This window comes from Opisthocomus hoazin, chromosome Z (genome assembly GCF_030867145.1).
Source record: "Opisthocomus hoazin isolate bOpiHoa1 chromosome Z, bOpiHoa1.hap1, whole genome shotgun sequence".
NCBI lineage: Eukaryota > Metazoa > Chordata > Aves > Opisthocomiformes > Opisthocomidae > Opisthocomus > Opisthocomus hoazin.
This window is the reverse complement of record NC_134454.1, coordinates 4185388-4204455: the sequence shown is the minus strand read 5'-3', so window position 1 is coordinate 4204455 and position 19068 is coordinate 4185388. Positions and strand designations below refer to the sequence as shown.

The 19068-nt window shown below is 42.8% G+C and overlaps 1 protein-coding gene across 3 annotated transcripts in view; it reads left to right on the top strand.

Moving 5' to 3' along the window:
* The window catches only part of MCTP1 (multiple C2 and transmembrane domain containing 1), a 311022-nt gene that overhangs the window by 112942 nt on the left and 179012 nt on the right, over positions 1-19068 (top strand). For all 3 annotated transcript variants that reach the window (XM_075411266.1, XM_075411268.1, XM_075411267.1), the window contains exon 2: positions 15008-15122. In XM_075411266.1, the coding sequence (XP_075267381.1) occupies positions 15008-15122 (115 nt within the window). The remainder of the gene's footprint in view (positions 1-15007; positions 15123-19068) is intronic.

Genomic DNA, 19068 nt, shown 5'->3' with positions numbered 1-19068 from the left:
CTAATTCAGTTTTCCTCACCTGTCTCCGGATGACAAAGCTATCGTAACAGACCGTGCTGTCTAATTGGACATTGTAAGATCTTCAGTAACTGGTGGAGAGGAATAGTGACGCTGCCTCATACACCCACTAAGAAACTGTTTGCTGTGGGGCTGGGCTGTCTGCACTTTTCCATAAATGAAGTTCTCTTAGACTGTGTTTTGCTGAAAAACTCTGCATCAAGAGAAGTGTGGGCAGCAGACGAGGGAAGGGATTCTGCCCCTCTGCCCCGCTCTGCTGAGACCCCCCGGGAGTCCTGCGCCCAGCTCTGGAGCCCTCAGCACAGGACAGAGCTGGAGCTGTGGGAGCGGGGCCGGAGGAGGCCCCAGCAATGATGCGAGGGCTGGAACCCCTCTGCTGGGAGGAAAGGCTGGGAGAGCTGGGGCTGCTCAGCCTGGGGAGGAGAAGGCTGCGGGGAGACCTCAGAGCAGCTGCCAGGGCCTGGAGGGGCTGCGAGAGAGCTGGAGAGGGGCTGTGACAAGGGCAGGGAGTGATGGGACAGGGGGTGATGGCTTCAAGCTGAAAGAGGGTAGAATTATACGGGATATAAGGAAGAAATTCTTTCTGGTGAGGGTGGTGAAACCCTGGCACAGGCTGCCCAGAGAGGTGGTCGATGCCCATCCCTGGAACCATTCCAGGCCAGGTTGGACGGGGCTCTGAGCACCCTGATCCGCAGTTGCAGATGTCCCTGCTCGCTGCAGGGGGATTGGACTAGATGGCCTCTAAAGGTCCCTTCCCACCCAAACCATCTTGTGATTCTATGATTCTATGACTAAAGGAGAACTTGCATCAACCTGAAAAAGAGGCAGCTTGTCAAGCAGCTTGAGATGGAAGAGTTACTGGTGGTGTTCAACGCAGGCTCCAGAAGAGCAGTAGCTGCTGGCGCCCGCGAGGGTTGGTACACAGCCTTGGGTTAACAGGCCTCCAAGAATTACCAAAGGTTAGCCATCAGTTCTCTGCCAGAAGCTTGGGCATTGTAAGATACAGCTTGGTAAACATTTTACATCTTTCCATAAAAAGAATGTATCACTGGAAATTACCAGAAGAAAAGAAGTAGTAAAACTTTTGAGGGGAAATGCACTACATTTGCTGCTGTCTCACCAGAACGGCTTCGTCAGTGCTTCACTGGTTTAACAGCCAGGCATTGTGCTGGAAAGCTGCCTGCATTTTGTTTCATTTTCTCTGGCCCGTGATTAGTTATTTAGGATGGTAGGGGTTTATTCTGAAGCTGGGATTTGTCTTGTCTCTCTCTGACACTTGCCAGAGACGCACAGAGTAAATGCTCCCAGGAAAGCACTTTCCCATTCTATCTGGCATTTGGTGATACCGGCCCCTAAGCAGACGCGGGCACTGCTGGAGACGTGTGCCCTGTGGTGGATACCACTGCCAGAAAGGGTACATTTCTGCTGAGGATATCAGTATGACAGTGGTGGGTGGGCTTTGTCTGTCCTGCTGGCAAAGGTATTTCTCCGCTTCTGGTACTTGATAAATCAATTCCAGATTCAGATGGGTTCTGGAGGGGATAGGTACAGTCCAGTCCCCATTTTCACGGGATTTTTGGATCTTTCTGAAAAATTATGAGCAGATTACTTTCTCACTTTTTTTCATCTTATAGCAACCAGTGATGGAGTTAAAGTACGAACAGTTTGCCACTGTTTCAGGTCTCAGAAAGATCGGCTTGATTTTCTGCATTGGGCATAGACCAGGCAACAGTGGGTTTTGTCGTTAGAGGTCTGGGCCTCTATTGTGAATGGGTGATTTAGGACTGCTTAAAGAACCACTGTCAAAAGTTACCAGCAAAAGTGGTTTTAATGCAATGTTGTAAAAGCGCAACTTAACAAAGTTCTGTGGCAAGGTTCAGTTGATTAATTACATGGAAGGAACATACAAAGGAAAACTGAGTGACACTTGAGTTAGAATGATTCACAGAGATTAGAGACAAAAGGGTAAGGAAGACTCTCCTATTGAGTCATGAGGTTCAGGATGGAGCCCCTTGCTTACTAAACTCTTTCTCAGAGAGGAACCTAGATACGGATGGATCCAGACTTAGCCTCAGTCTCTGTCCACAGTTTCTGTCTAAAGAATTATATGTGAATGCTTCATTAGCATCAGTTCAGCATGCAATCAAAGTTATGAAGGCAGAATCCAAGTTACCATGCTACAGGGTTATGCACGTTATTGGTCGCTTACCAAAGATCTGCCATTGGTGAAAGGTCTCTCTGCCTCAAGGAGCAACCTTGAGGGGTGACCCAGCTCAAGGGGAGATCACCGCCATGCAGCCATGCTGCCTGGCAGGGAGAGCTCAAGGAAGGCTCACTTAGGTGGTCATATTTATGGAATAAAGTGGTTGGCTTGTAGTCAGATTACATGCAGTGGGAAAGGTATGCATGCAACTCCTTCTGCCCACAACTTTCTTTGTTCCTTGATAAATGAGTCTTGGAAAAGCCACCCACTATTTATGAGTTGATTGCATGATCAATGCTCCAAGCTCATATGCATCAGTGCTCACTGTGTCAGTCTGCTCCTGTGTGGGTTTTCAGAGAACAGACTGAAACTAGAGTTCTTGGCCTGGCTGTGGCTCCTCCAGAGCTGGCACCAAACCACTGCTGGTCTGGTCAAAGGGTCAAGCGCATCTGTCACACTCCACCCTGTGACTACAGTCAATCCACTCTATTGATTCATGGAGTGGTAGTACGGTTACTTCTTGCCTCTATGTCATAAACATGGCGTGTTGTAGATTGATGGTAACAGCCCAATTATTTGATAAACTGTTTAGTTTAAGTGTCATAACTGATGTTAGTTATATACCATTTTCCATGTGGGATCCGTTGATTGTATACATTTTATGTGCTGGATTGATGTAATTTGATTTTTTGCCAAACTTTGGTGTACAGAATTATTATAAGCAATAAACATAATAAGGTTAAAGCTAGCAAAATAACAACTGGATGCAGCATCAAATTCAAAAATTCCAGTTGTTGTTGGTGACCATCCAAAATGAGTTTCCCACCAGTGGTGTTCCCCATCCTTCTTCACTCTTTCTAGAGCGTGGTGTATCTTTTCTATGTCACAGTGGATGGTAATCAGGGTATTTTGTCCATTGTTCCAAATTTGTTTTAGCAATTGATTCAGGTCCATATGTTGCAACAGTTTTCTCACCAATGTGAGATTCATCCCAACAGGGGCAAATGACCATCAGCCTGGTCAAAGGGTCAAGCACACCCCTCACAGCCCACTCCTGTTCTCTGACCCAAAAGCACCACTGGTACTGTTCCTTGCAAACTGTATTCCACCCCACAGCAGATTTATCTCCTGGGAACTGTGTGTGTATATCAGGATTTGATTAAGGAACAGTAGACCTACAGCAGTGCTACCGAGCTGGTTATAGCTTTTTCTCATCTCACCACCTTTGTATGCACCCTGGAAATTGTGGTTTCCACCATCCCCAAATACCTCTCAGGGCCACAGAATGACAATACCTACTGACTGCCATCACTGGGGCTTCTATGAAGTTCTTGAAATGCCTGAGCAGTAAATCCATGCCTGCAATTGTGAAAATGTTCGCCGTAGTGAAGAGTTGTGGTCTTGTGTCATGGGACCATAGTCTCACAGGTCAGCATCGTCATTCACAGTGTGGAGTTCTGCTTTGTTGGTCACCAGTAATGCAATAATTAGCTATGCCATACTTGGCCATTGCAGCTTCTGTCTCTGGAAATCATCCATTAATTTTTTCCTCTACTTGAACAGTTTTTAGTCAAGACAAGTGGAGAGTATCTTAAAGTATCATGGAGCAGTTATGGGCTTTGCCATGGCTAGGAAGAAAACCCAATGACTTCAGTAATGGCTTCTTTCAGACTGTTAAGCCTAACAGTATTACGTATCTTTGCAATACAAAAGACCTACTTCTTGTCACGTTCAAAAGTTGAAACCTTGAATTACTCCTTAACTGGCGTCTTGCAGGGCGGGCTGAGGTTTCCATCTTCCAAAATGCTCAGACAGGGATGTTTGGTTATCTGTTGGACAGATGATTGCAGAAAATGTGTGTGTGGTCATTACTTTGCACCGCATTCTTGTATCAAAGATTATGCGGTAGGTGTCTGTGTTGAATTAAGGAGCTTGCATGAACGATATAATAGCTGTAAGACTAGGGGTTTTTTAGGGAAAAAAAAGTGCGTAAACAGTTCACAACCAATACCCATCTCTTACGTGCTTATAAGCTTTCCCAGTGAAGACCAAATATTGCATGGTTAGCATTTGACTGTCCTCGTTGCAACCTGTTTTTTTCTAGCAGGTTCTTCTTTGCTATTATTTGTTGCACTACTTATACTGGATTTTGGTTTAACTATTTCTGGAGATGCCAGTTTAACTGTTGTTGGTAGGAAGCCTTTCTGTGAGCAGTGGGTATAAAGACTGTTTTAATCATGCAAGAAAACACATTTAAAGGAACAAGGACTGTTAGACACTTTTGGTCTTGTTTAGAGACTTTGAAACCTTCAGTAGTGGAGAATCTTGCTCTGTGTTTTTGAGTGTAGACTTCACCTGAATACAGGTTAAGATTAATTTAATTTCCAGTTTTTGGAAACATTTTCTTCAGAGCAAACCAAAGTGATCTTGATGATAATTGCTGCCTGCAAATGTCTTCACCTCATTCAGCTGAAGTCCCTGGCAAGTAATTATACTTAGAATACTGTATTGAAACCTCAAGTGGCTCTCTTCAGTACAGTTATTAGCTTCCCTACAGCAAGGGAAGGCACCTCTAGAAAGGTACTTCTAGTGCATTTCAGTAGTACTGGTTTCACTGGAGATTTTTTGTACAAGGAATACGTCAAAAACAGTTCTTCCTGGTTTATAGCTTGCTTCTGAAAAGCAGGCTTTTTCTGGATGCCAGGAAAGCAATTTTTTTCTTATGCTTTGATAGAGATAATCCCAGGTAACTATACACAGTCAGGAATAACTTAGTTTTCTGTTAACATAGCTTTCAGGCTTACACAAATAAGCATGTGAGTTTTATAGGCTGTAAAGGCAAGGCAATTTAGACAAAATACTTAGAAAATGTTTTCCTCCAATACACACAAGCTTCCATTTATACTGAATGTTGCAACCGTGTTGTGGGTAAAGGGTTTTTTGTTCATTTTCTGAAGTGGTAGTTCACACTGTCAATTTTTGCACAAATAAAAACATAAGAAGAGCTCAGCGCTGTGGAGGGATAGAGGGTCAGTAGTCCCATGTGTTTGGTCATCTTCAGATACGTGTGCATTTGTATACGTGTTTGCAGGGTTAGGACTACTTGTGTTGAATGCTGTGTGTGGTTTGCTGCTGAACAGCCAAATGTGTGACATAGAAATGTGAGTATCTTTCGTAGAAAGTAGTTTTTGTTTTCTTTAATTTTAAACAAAGTGGAATGTTTCCTTATTCTGTGTTGCAAAGGATTTTCTGAAGAGAAAACAACAAGAAGACCCTAGCCATTGTGCTGATCTACAGATTTATGTAGATATGTCAGATCAGAAGTGCTTTGTTTTATCTAGCATACCTACTTAATTTATTCCTGACCTCCTCTGTAATGTTAATCAAAGGGAATTCTACACAGCCCATCCCTCCCTTCACCTTCAGCAATGAGCTTCTCCTGAGAAGGCACCAGCAGTGGTAAGGAAAGCTTTCCTCCGGTTGCAGAGGACTGCTGTTGAGGACACAGGGCTTTCTCTACATCACCCTCCACCACGAAAGCTGCTGGAGAAGAACCTACTCTGGAAGCGCTATTTCCTGGTTTAGTGAAGAAGCATTGTTAGTGAAAAAGGTGCCTAAAGAAAATGTTCCAGAACAAACCACTAAGTTGTAACAAATCATTTGTTCAGAGAGTAAAATCTAAGTATCAAACCAGCTGGATTTTTAGCAAAACCTTGCTTAGCTAAAAGCAGTAGCTATACTGGAGTCCTGGATGAAAATAGGTAATTTTAAAGACAATGGCCTGATAAGATTTCTGTACTTACGATCTTGATCAGTCTCTAGTTAAGAAATTTGTAACTCAATAGTTGAAACACCAAATGTGGTATTTTAAAACTTATGTCTTATACAAAAGAATTGCTCGTCAATAGTAGATTAAAAAGCTTTGAATTTATTAAAGCAGTACCAGACAAGGGGAAACAAGGCAGTAAAATGTATTTGGACTTTCAAAAATACTGTTACACAACCCGTTACAAAGAGGTTGAGGCAATATACTCTTAAGGATGAAAAGAGGAGTAAGAGTTGGAAAATGCAGCAAAGAATTGTCTGCCCTTACTTATGTATGAAAACAAAGACTTTCTTCAGTCCTTGAAGTCTAAATCCCTATGCTTAGAATTTTTTTTATATGTAGGTGAACAATTGTGTCTGTAAGAAATGGTGATAACCCCAGAAGGATTTGGCATGATTACAGCAGTTGCTTTTCACAGAACAGACCAGATGAGAGGTGTTAATCTGTGATATAACAAGGGAGGATAATAACATGAGGGGAAGGGGGGGGGAGGCTGGGATGGAGCATAACAAAAATCTGTGAAGGAAGCTGTGTTTGCTTCATTCAAGAATAAATTCAAGAATAAATTTGTGATCTTGGTAGAGAAGGGATTACTTGTTTTTATTTTCTGTTTGCATTACTATCTTATTCTCTGAAAGTGATGCTGCAGTAAAATTCTATAGTAGATTGGAATGAAGAAGTGGCAGCAAAATGAGTTTTCCATCTCAAAACCAGGATATGGAGACAGATGGAAGGAGGAACAAGTTAGGGGAATCTCTTCAGGTTGCTTTGTCAATATCGATATTTGTTTGGTTTCCTTTGCTGCCAGACAGGGCTAGTGCTTCAGCTGAAAAAAGTGATTTGAAGTGTACTTCTGAATACCAAAACTTTAAAAATGTTAACATGCTTCTGTCTTTCATTATCATTTCTGCATCTATTCATTACATTTTCAGAAGGAAATGTAGCAAGCTGTTAACAGTAATCAGTTTGATACTGAAAATGAGCATTTGCTTTTGACTGCTTTCAGATAAAATCAAAGAGCAACAATTAATAGCAGATGTCACCAAAAATAGCCCCATTATTCTGCAGCTGCAAATGGTCAGTATTGCTATTTAATTCTTAAGGGTTTTCTTTCATAAGTAGATTAAACAACTTTTTCAGCCACAGCCAAAAAGCTCAGGAAAGAGGATGAATCTTTTATGCACTCGTGACTCTTATTTAGCCACAGTGTATTTCCTGACAATATAAACCAGATGGTCATATTCAGAGCATACTGACTTACATAAAAATATATGTGTGTGTGTGTGTGTGTATGGGTGTGATTAATGCATTGTACACCTGCCTTTTTATTTAGGGAAAAAGGAAAATTGGATGAATGAGATAAAGTGAGCTGTAGAATTGTTTCTACCCAGGAGTTCCTCAGTTCTTCCTGACTTGCCATCAACCAGATCACTAGCATGCAAAGTGTCGTTTAGGACACAGTCATCGTAACTCTTAAGTTAGATAAGTAAATACTTTCAGCGAAATTAAAAATTGCTTGTCACTTGACGTTATTGTCTTCACTTTGAAGCAGAGTCGGTTCCCCTTAGTTGCAGCGACGAGGAGCTGACAGCCACTTGGGCACTCGGAATTTCCGAATTTCTTGCAAGCAGGTGTGTCCAAAGCGTGAAGCTTTCACAAATGAAAATGATCTGAAGATACCAGTTTGAGCCAGGCAGTAACTGGACTGGAAAATTCTGCTTATGCAATATTGAAGACACAGTTACATTACTTCAAGGTTTTTGATACTTTTATTATGTTAAAAAGTGGGTACTATTTCATGCCATGCTGTGAACCCTTGACTGTTGGTGTTCTGCTGCTTCCTCCTTGCAGGACACTTTGATTTAATTTCATCTATTGTACACTGTGAAAGGAATGCGGGTTTATTTCACCGTCCCATTTCCTGATGACCCCAGCACATGGACAGCCAGATCTCCAGCTTCCCTTGTCACTCCGTGTATGCGACTCCTGTTACATTTCCCTTTTACTTTATCTGCCAGCAGAAGTGTTGATGCTGATGCCTTTGTTTTAAGCTGGGAAAAAATAAGTGATTTTTGCTTATATTATCAGTGTGTTCTGGCAGAATATTGAAAAGTATCAGCAAATCAACAGAGCTGTAACCTGTTGCTTAAGTGACTCAGATAGGAATCCCAGAATCCCAGCATGGCAGGGGCTGGAAGGGACCTCTGGGGATCCCCCAGTCCAACCCCCTGCTGAAGCAGGGTCACCCAAAGCAGGCTGCACAGCACCGCGTCCAGGCGGGTCTGGAATATCTCCAGAGAAGGAGACTCCACAGCCTCCCTGGGCAGCCTGGGCCAGGGCTCCGTCACCCTCAGAGGGAAGAATTTCTTCCTCATGTTCAGCTGGAGCTTCCTCTGCTTCCGTTTGTGCCCATTGCCCCTTGTCCTGTCGCTGGGCACCACTGAAAAGAGTCCGGCCCCGTCCTCCTGACACCCACCCTGCAGATATTTTCCTTGAATCTAGTTCATATGCCTGTTGTAAATATACTTTAAGCATAGGAAAATGTTAGGGTTTGGGTTTTTTTTGCTGTATTGCTGAAGATTTTTTTTGCCCTTTTGGAAGGGGAAGTTTGTTACAGTTATAGATTATTTTTTTAAAACTGACAAATATGTTCAGTTTTGGCATTGAACGAACGCTTTCAAATTTTAAGATCTGTTCCTCTGAAGTTGTGATTGGTTTTGGCAGCAGAGAGTTCCTTAAATCTCTTCTATCCCCTGAATTGCTGTCACAAAGTCATGCGAGTGTATGGTATATAAATTGTAGAAGAGCAGCAAAGCCATTCATTTCTCGGGTTGGTTTAGCTGATTAATTGTTAGAAATATTAAGAGCTGTGAAGCAGACTGTAGGTATTTTTGGTGATATAAAGGGGTGATAGATAGTTTTCAGTGGTAAAAATGGTAGTAATCTTCAGGGTCTCAGTCTGCGAGACGTTAATGAGTTAGCCTGAAACTTTGTGATGTGGTCTGTGAGAAGATAGCACTGGTGATAGTAGTGACTCGCATCTTCCAGCTGTAAATTGCTAGTCTGACTTCAACAGATTTACCCCTGACTTCGGTGGTGCCTAGTTACTAGAATCAGATTCACTATCTTTGTGTTTTGTAGTACATTTTTAAAAAACAATGAGAAGTTACATGATGTGGGAATGGTGGTGATTTTAGCCATCCTGTCAGTTTCAAAGCAGAAGCATTTATGTTGCGTGCTGAGGTGGAACTGGGCTCTGACCAGTGAACACTTCACACATTGGAAGCATTGGATGTACAAAAATTTGCATAGCTTTTTCCTTTATTGCTGGTGTGCAGCTACTTGCATGTACCTACCTGTCAGCTAGCTTTCAGTTCTTTCACATGCTCAATATTGGGTCAGCTGTGAAAAATAGCTTGTTCATCTACTCGTTAAGCTGCTAAGTCTGGAAAGGACACTGAGGAGTCTCTCATGGCGCGAACAACGGAGGTGGAAGTACTTGCCTCACTTTTCACGTCAGTGAGTTGCAAAGGGTTTAGCAGTGAACAGCTTCATGGCATAGCTGCAGCCAGAGCTTCAGCTGTTCTAGGAATTTTTTTGAGGAAATTCGATTAATTTTTTTCTTTATGTACTGCAGAAATGGGAGTTCTTTGACTACCCTCTCGACAATAGTTTCTGCTTTGTGTCAGCTTGGGTAGCAGAAACTCCTCAGGGATACTAGTCACAGGCAGCAGAAAACTAATTTTTTTTGGTGCTAAGATGCATGGATGGAGATAGTTCTTGGAAAAACAGATTTTAAAAAGGAGTACTGCCACTCGTAGGGGCAATGTGTAGCCACAAGTGTGGCCAGTGTGAGCTCTGTGTTCACTTCAGTTTGACAAAATGATGCTTTTCTGGGCGTGCTAGAACAGCACTTGGCATGCCGTGAGTCAGAAGGGAGTTGCAGCTGCAGTTTCACTGAAGTGCAGGCTGTTCAGGAACTTCTCCCTGCTGTCTCACCGAAAGCGAAAGCAGCTGCTGTTGCTGCTCTCACCGCTGGGCCACCGAACAGCCCGTGGAGCCTGGTGTCTGTTGAACAACGGAGTGCAACTGAGGACGGGTACAGTCATCAAGACCTCTGTCCTCACCTCTGCAGGTGGCCTGGTCTGAAGACGATGAGCGTTCTTTAACCTCTCTGTTGAAATTCACTGTATGCAAGGCTTCACTGTTTGTGCCAAATAATAAATTTCACTGAAAACAGATTAATTTAAATTTTGTGGGAAGAATTATGCAAGACCTTAGTCATAGTTTAGATAAAAGGAAAATACTACAGTAAAATAATGACAGTCAACTACAAAGAATTAATTCAAAGGAATTAATTCAGGCATTGCTGTACCACCTGCAATTTTGCCTATGTGAAACAATGGTCAATCTTACTGGTCTTTGTGTGGAATCTCAATATTTTTGTTAAAGATTTAATAAAGGTAACTTCAAGACCTGCTATACATTTCAGACACTAAAAATTAAGGCATGCCCTTGCTTTGTCAGGCTTGGTTGCCATCATCCTGCAGCCATCAGTAGGGAAAAGCCTTGTGGCTCACAATAACTTCTAGTTGTGGTGTTATTTTTTTTTCCTAGTTGCAGAGAACTTATTTTCTTGACGTTACTAGTTGGAATGCAGAAGTTTAGAAAGTTTGGTTTTGAGGTTGTTCAGTGGTTAGGAAGCAATTATAGGCTTTCATGAATGCTCTCAAGTTTCTTGTCCAAACATTTCTAAATTTAGTTCATTACTGCAGACCACACAGAAGGGGTTCTTTGTTTTTTGCTGGTTGCCATTTTAACTTAATTTAAAAAGTGGTTGAAAAATGATCTATTGATAGTTGTGTTTATTGTGGCAACCTCTAGTTTTAATTGCATACTTCAAATGCAGCTGTTCTGATGCAGAAATAACTGGTTTGGCTTTCTAATGCTTAGGGATAGTTAATATCCGTTTGCTTTTTATTTCATTTGTGTAACTGTTTGTGTCCTGTAGGCTTGTTACATTGCTCACCTGAGTGTTTCTAGCGTTCTTGAGCAGCTCTCTGAAAAATAAATGTAAACATTAAAAAGAAAGTAAAGTTCCACTGCAAGAAAAAAGGGAGGAAAAACATTGAAAAGGAGGTGAGGAGGGGGGGGGGGGAAAGGGAGCAACGTGGCACTGTTTGAGGAATTTTAATGTAGACCTTGTGTTGTACCTCAGAGGAGAAGGGAGAGGGGGAGGCCACGAGGAGCAATCAGGGAGGAGGTTATAAATGTTGGGAGACATCATGTTTCTTTTATGTCTGCAAGGTCTTGTAGAAGGGCAAGAAAGAGGAAGGAAATTTTTGGTGTTTATCACTTTCTTCGCGACACAAGTTTCTTCTTTCGCAATGCCCTGATGACTGCTGGGGCCTGGGATGAGGCTGAGGATCAGGCCAGTGTGCAGTTTTATCCTTATTTCCATCTGGACCAGAGATTAAGAATTGCAGGATTGGGATGGGAATTTGTTATTGTCAACGTTGTATCTTTCTGCGGTCCGTGCATTAAAAAAGAGAAAATAAAAGAGGTGGCGACTGAGGCATTGGTCATTTAAACGAAGGTGATGGGTGTCTTCTGCAAGAGTCTTGCAAGGTCTTTTGATAGTTTCAGATATGTCTCAGGAGTTACTTTATAAGGACAAAATTAGAGGTTAAATCTTAAGAGATTTCAGGGAAAACAGCCCCTGCCAAATCAAAGATCACCTGACCAGTTTCTCTAAGGTGCACTAGTTTTGAACGGTTTCATTGCTGTGGAAGTGGTGAGCACGTCAGTGTGTGCTTTGGCCAGCACTGTGCATGCTGCAGCAAAGGTTGATATTGTGACTCTGGAATAACAAGAATAAAGCATGTGTTAAAATGCCTTTATTTTGAGCCTTCCTTCATGCTTGAGATTTATTGTTACCTTAAAAAGAAAAGGGGACTAGCAGGAAGAGAAACAACCGAAGCTTCTTTCAATTGAAGCTGGCAAGGGATGTGAAAAACAACAAGAAGGGCTTCTTCAACTACATCAGCAGCAAAAGGAAGACTAGGGACAATGTGTGGCCGCTGCTGAATGAGGCGGATGTCCTGGTGACGGAGGATGCAGAGAAGGCAGAGCTACTGAATGCCTTCTTTGCTTCAGTCTTCAGTGCTAAGACTGGCCCTCAGGAATCCCAGGCCCCGGAGGTAAAAGAAGAAGCCTGCAGGGAGGACGACTTTCCCTTGGTCGAGGAGGACTGTGTGAGGGATCGCTTAAGCGATCTGGACGTCCACAAATCCATGGGCCCCGATGGAATGCACCCACGAGTGCTGAGGGAGCTGGCGGATGTCGTTGCTGAGCCACTCTCCGTCATCTTTGAGAGGTCCTGGAGGACAGGAGAGGTGCCCGAGGACTGGAGAAAGGCCAGTGTCACTCCAATCTTCAAAAAGGGCAAGAAGGAGGACCCAGGGAACTACAGGCCAGTCAGCCTCACCTCCATCCCAGGAAAGGTGATGGAGCAGCTTATCCTGGAGGCCATCATCAAGCAAGTGCAGGAAAAGAAGGTTATCAGGAGTAGTCAGCATGGATTCACCAAGGGGAAATCATGCCTAACCAATCTGATAGCTTTCTACGATGACATGACTGGCTGGGTAGACGAAGGGAGAGCCGTGGATGTTGTCTGCCTCGACTTCAGCAAGGCTTTCAACACAGTCTCCCATGATATCCTCCTAGGGAAGCTGAGGAAGTGTGGGCTGGATGAGTGGTCGGTGAGGTGGATTGAGAACTGGCTGAATGGCAGAACTCAGAGGGTTGTCGTCAGCGGCGCTGAGTCTAGTTGGAGGCTGGTGATAAGTGGTGTCCCCCAGGGGTCAGTACTGGGCCCAGCCTTGTTTAACTTCTTCATCAACGACCTGGATGAAGAGTTAGAATGTACCCTCAGCAAGTTTGCTGATGACACCAAACTGGGAGGTGTGGTAGATACACCAGAAGGCTGTGCTGCCATTCAGCATGACCTGGACAGGCTGGAAAGTTGGGCAGAGAGGAACCTGATGAGGTTCAACAAAGGCAAATGTAGGGTCCTGCACCCCAGGCACCACTACAGGCTTGGGGCGGACCTGCTGGAGTGCAGCTCTGTGGAGAGGGACCTGGGTGTCCTAGTGGATGACAGGTTAACCATGAGCCAGCAGTGTTCCCTGGCTGCCAAGAAGGCCAATGGGATCCTGGGGTGCATTAGGAGGAGTGTGGGCAGCAGGTCGAGGGAGGTTCTCCTTCCCCTCTACACTGCCCTAGTGAGGCTCCATCTGGAGTACTGTGTCTAGTTCTGGGCTCCCCAGTTCAAGAAAGATGAGGAGCTACTGGAGAGAGTCCAGCGGAGGGCTACGAGGATGGTGAGGGGACTGGAGCATCTCTCCTACGAGGAAAGGCTGAGGGAGCTGGGCTTGTTCAGCCTGAAGAAGAGAAGGCTGAGAGGGGACCTTAGAAATGTTTATAAATATCTGAAGGGTGGGTGTCAGGAGGACGGGGCCAAGCTCTTTCCAGTGGTGCCCAGTGACAGGACAAGGGGCAATGGGCACAAACTGAAGCAAAGGAAGCTCCAGCTGAACACGAGGAAGAACTTCTTCCCTCTGAGGGTGATGGAGCCCCGGCCCAGGCTGCTCAGGGAGGTTGTGGAGTCTCCTTCTCTGGAGATATTCAGGACCCGCCGGGACAAGGTCTTCTGCGGCCTGCTGTAGGTGACCCTGCTTCGGCAGGAGGGTTGGACTAGATGACCCACAGAGGTCCCTTCCAACCCCTGCCATTCTGTGATTCTGTGATTCTTGTTGAAGTGGTACAGCACTGAGTACCACGTGGTCTCTGAGCTGTTTCCACCGTGCTGCTTTTTTTTTTGCCCTGCAGAGGACCCATAATCACATAATAAAACATTAATAGCACTGGTCTTAAGAGGTTTGGTTCATAGCATGAGAGTGTGTGACAGTGGTGCTCCGTGTGTATAATACATGAAGCTCCTGTGTGTACTGTGAATGTATAATACAGTTGTCCTAGTCTTAAGAATAAATGTGGTTTTCCAAGCATGCGCTGTAATTAGATGCTACTCATAGAGAGATGTGATAAAAACTATTTTTCAAAAGCTTATACATACTAAGAAATAAAATTTCTCTCCTCTGTCATTTGGGACAGTAATGTGGTTGCTATCCATGCAGTCCAGAGAATTGCTGACTTCCTTTATTATTTTTAATTTATTTTTTGTGATATAGCTTATACAAATAAGTGCTCTGAGAATCTTATCTTTGCCCAGGCATACAGGCTGTCTGAGAAGGCGTGTGTTACAAGTGAAGAGCTACGGCTGCATTTAATGTCTTTATGTTTTTTTTTTTCCTCCCCAGTTTCTCCCATAACTCTGTGGAAGAAACCACATATCTTGCAAAGTACGGCAGTAGCTGATAAAATTATAACTCGAGTGTTTATTCAATGCCTAGACTGTCACTGTTGAATGAATACAGGGTTTGAGGGTACTGTCAATCACTAGTCCAAATAGTATGGTAAGGTCCAGCTCTGATTTTTCTCGCTTATTCTACATACTCAGTACATGTGAATGTAATTAAAAATGGAAGTCGCCATAATAAATACAGATATCAATGAATTATTTTCCAAATACCTTTTTCTATCTATCTATCTATCTATCTATCTATCTATCTATCTATCTGTCTGTCTGTCTGTCTGTCTGTCTATCTATCTGTCTATCTATCTATCTATCTATCTATCTATCTATCTATCTATTTACTTATTTAAAAAGAAAAAAAAGGATACTCAGGATTTTCCTTGGTGTTTGCGTATTAGTTCTGCAGTTGGCGAATGGGATATGGCCTTGTCTTATTTCAACAGGATGGTGACATGAAAGAAAAATATACCTTACATGAAACTGTTAGTAACACTAGCTATTGCATTTTTATTTTCTTCCCCTCCAGAGAAAAAATTTGGTTGGAACAAGTAATGCAGATTTTTCTTCTGGGGATCCCGGAATGTACCAGTTGGACATTACTCTAAGAAGAGGACAGAATTTAGCAGCACGGGACCGTGGAGGTAAGCGTGCTGGCAAGCGCTGCCTTAATGTTTGCGAAGTTACGTGTCCATTGGGTAAACTTATGTGAGGGTATTAAAGTTACAACCACGGTGTGAATTAGAAGTGTGTTAGTTAAACTCAGCTTAAAACTGTGTAGAGGGTCTTTGACTCAAAAGCGCAAAGTAAAAGGAGCCAGGGCCAGCTAAAACCACACGGGAGTAGAAGTAAGATTTAGCGCCTATTGGTTTAATTCTTCTGCTGCTTTATTTTCCTCCCTTCTTTGAATATTTCAAATGAAGAAAGGTGGGATAGATTTACTTATAGATTTACTTTAACCATGCAGATTTTTACTGTTGTGCTCACTGTGTTTAAAGACAAAAACAGTAAAAGCCGCCTATTAGATGTGTCCAGTCTCTACCTGTTGGCCAGCCTGCTCGTCACATATTGGCATTTTACATCCTGCTGTGAGACACGTACCGCACACGTAATTCAGAGGTAGAAAGGATTCCTAAAAGGTATTTTGACCCACAGGAACACAACAGGCTGACTCAATGACTCTTCACATGCAACTGCAGCTCATATTTAAAATTAGATAAGTCAATAATCCACTTCCTGAACAGCAATGTTAGCATGATAAATCTGACTAACAGCCTATTTTGGATGTGCTCTGATATATAGCTTGTGAGAGAGAAAAAGCCGTAGCAGAAATTTAGCTGCAAAAATAGTATTGCACAGGATCTTTCCATGCTTACCTGATGAAATTGCTTGACCAATGGCAGCCGAAACCTAGAAGGCTCTTTACAGGGGTGGGAAATTACTCCGCTGATACTTATGCCACTGAAGATGATATTTTTAATACACTCACTGTTGCAAGAATAAACTTCTATGTATGTTTTTGCTCTAGATGTACTGATGCTCTATCCAGTTTGCCTGACACTTATTAGAAACAGATACTCAAATGTTTTTGTTCCATGATCTAGAGACACTTGCCCAGTTTCTGAATGATAATTGTTGTAATTCAGTCATATCCGTAATTCATATTTTTTTACAAATGAACAAAAATGTGAGTGTAAATGTGATTATTTGTATGCAAGGAAAATGTGTAATTTTTTTTTTTTTTCCCCATAATACAGGAGTCTAAGTCTAGAGTAAAAAAAGAATAGGAGATCAATTTCCTGAGGTGGAATCCCAGGTTCTGAAACGAATACTAGATGCTGTATAAAATGTCAAGTGCTTTAAAAAGTCAGTTTGGAAAGCTGCCACTTGAGCAGCAAGGAAACCTCCTCGAGCTAGCTGGGACGCAACACGACCAGAGTGGTGTTTCCTCGGTATTTATTATTCCTAGAGCCCAGACACTAGGGTTGCACTGCACACTCGTCGCGCGCCATATTTTTGAGGCTGTAATTCACGTTGGATAGTGCACACATATCGCCTTTCACAAGGCTGAGCAAATACTCGTTTTTCTTTTGAAAATGTAGTGGGGAAGAAGGTAGCTCTGGTTTCACAGAGTAACCTCACAGCATGAAATCTTACCAAAAAAAGCGAGATGCCTGGTTTACTTTCCACTCCCTTTCTGAATTTTTCCCTGTCCCTGAAAAAGGTCAGCTCTGCCATCTTGACCAACCAAGAGAGTGTTTTACCAGGCTCCACTGCAAGCTTGTCAGGAAGGAGAAGTGTAGAAGATCCTTCAGGGCAGATGGGGAGGTACAGATGTGCCTCCCTGCATTGACCAGATTTCAGATCTCACCTGGGTTTGGGCTTCCACGTCTGAGCCTTTGTTTCTTAAGGGAAAAATACAGTAACAGTACCTTGTACTGGGACCCCAAGCTGGACCCGTCCACTCATGGCCAAATGTCCTGGCTGTCACCCACTGTGCTTCTGCTTGTTTTCCCTTTCTCTTGGAGCTGCTTGGTGAGATCTCAGGAGCACCTGCAGAAGTGGGATGGAGGGGACTTTACAGGCATTAGGCAGTCTCTTATTTAGATGGCTGCTGAATGGGAAGTGCACAGAAAGGGGCTTGATTTGGAAAGTCAGTTTTGTCTGAATCCTCTCTTCAGTCTAATACTTGCTCTTTTTCTTGATTGTTTAAAGTCTTCCTGTGGTAGTCCCAGTGGTGTTTCACTAAGAAAATGGGCATGTAAAGCTGAATTGTTAGTGGAGGTTTGTGTGGGTGCAAGAGGAGATTCAACGAGTTCATGGAAGAAAAATCACTAACAGCATTGAAATGCACAGAAAACACATCTAACTCTGAAGGTCTTTGCTCCAAATTCTTCATGCCAAGGAGGACATGGGAGGGAAATAATATACGTATGCGTTTTGCTGTTTCTCTGCTAGCATCTGCTTGTAGCCCCGGAGGAGACAGAGCACTGAGCTCGCAGGACCGGTGGTTTAGGTGGATGCCAGTGTTTCTGTTGCTTTGCCTGCGTGCTGGAGCAGTGGTTGTATCAGGGGTTATGAGCTGGACAGAACAGTCTATGGAGGGGGACTGTGTGAAAATATATATCCAAATGCTAAATGGAGCTACTAGAGAGATGCACTAGATATTAAAACCAGAGCTTGGAAGATTTATCCCAGCACTGTCTCAGAGGAGTCTTCTTCTGTCAGTCTGTAACATCACATAACACCCCATTCCTCCAAAACTTTTTCCAGATCCTCTGCTTAAAGCCTGACAATTGCATTTTCTCTGAGCACTGTGAATTCCACTCTTAAAAGAATACTTGAAACACATGGTAGGAAAGAATGTCATTTTAATTTTAGCTTTTTGTTCGTCAATTTTTGAACTGCAGTTTCACGTATCTTTTTAGAAACCTGCTGCTGAACATATTGCAGTCTTGGAATTTAGAGTTGAATTCTCATGTCGTGAATGTTCTGCACACTTTGCCTTCCCCAAATTTCTAAAAAGAGACACGACAACATTCTCAGAAGAAAAGGGGGAAGACTGAAGCTATATTTATGTGGCCAGCAATGCCAGCATTAATCACGGCTATTAGTTGATAAATGGAACCGTTGATAGTCACAACAAAACGGGAACGGAACACTCTGCCTGAGAGGACCAGTGTCTTGCTGTTGTCTTCTCGAATGATTGAAAATAATCCGTGTTATAACAGGCAATATTTATGCTCTGGTGTGTGCACTATGACAGAAGGAAGTGTAACTATTAATTTTAACTCCTCATATTCACAAGAAATCCTGTCTTCAGTCTGATCCAGCTTTCCTTTGAAGTACCGCGGAGCTGTGGTACCATAACTTCATCTCAGCTTTCTGTCAAAATCCTGTAGAAGCCACAGATGTGGCTTATTTAAGCCTATCCTGAAGTAAATGATATACTTAGTTAGATTTAAAAATTTGTTTTCTGAGACTTTGTCACAGAAGATTGGGAAAAACTCTGTAATGTTGGATCTGGTAAGTTGGTAATGTTAACAAGTTAAGCTTATTACCTACATCTTTATGTTTTCCTTTTCAGTTTCGATTTTTGGTTTGCTTTTTGTCATACACAGTGTTTGTGTAATATCATTGTATCTTTAAGAGTTTTTTCTAGAGTGAAGATTTTTAGGTTAAAAAGACCCCTTTGATTTGTAACTGGTCTCTGACTTCTTGCGTGTGGAGTTTATGTGGCTACTTCGTATTGGTAATGTGCCTTTTTAGATGTTTTGCAATATCTTCCATATTGTTTTTAGACAAACAAAAAGCCCTTGTGGTTGATCCACTTTTACTTAAAAAAAAAAAGACTCATTCTGAGGTGCAAACTGAAATGTTATAGCACAGTTGGTGAAGAGAGGAATTACGTCTTAGTCATTGGCTTTCTGTGATTCTCCTCAGTCAGAAGAAAAATATCAAAATATTCTTTTAAGTGTTTTAAATATGTTTTCCTCACACTGTTTTCGTACTTCACTGGAGCCTGGAACCCACCCCCTTTCACACTTTTTCAGAAATGTACAATGCTAGTTCGCTGCTCTACTTTAGACA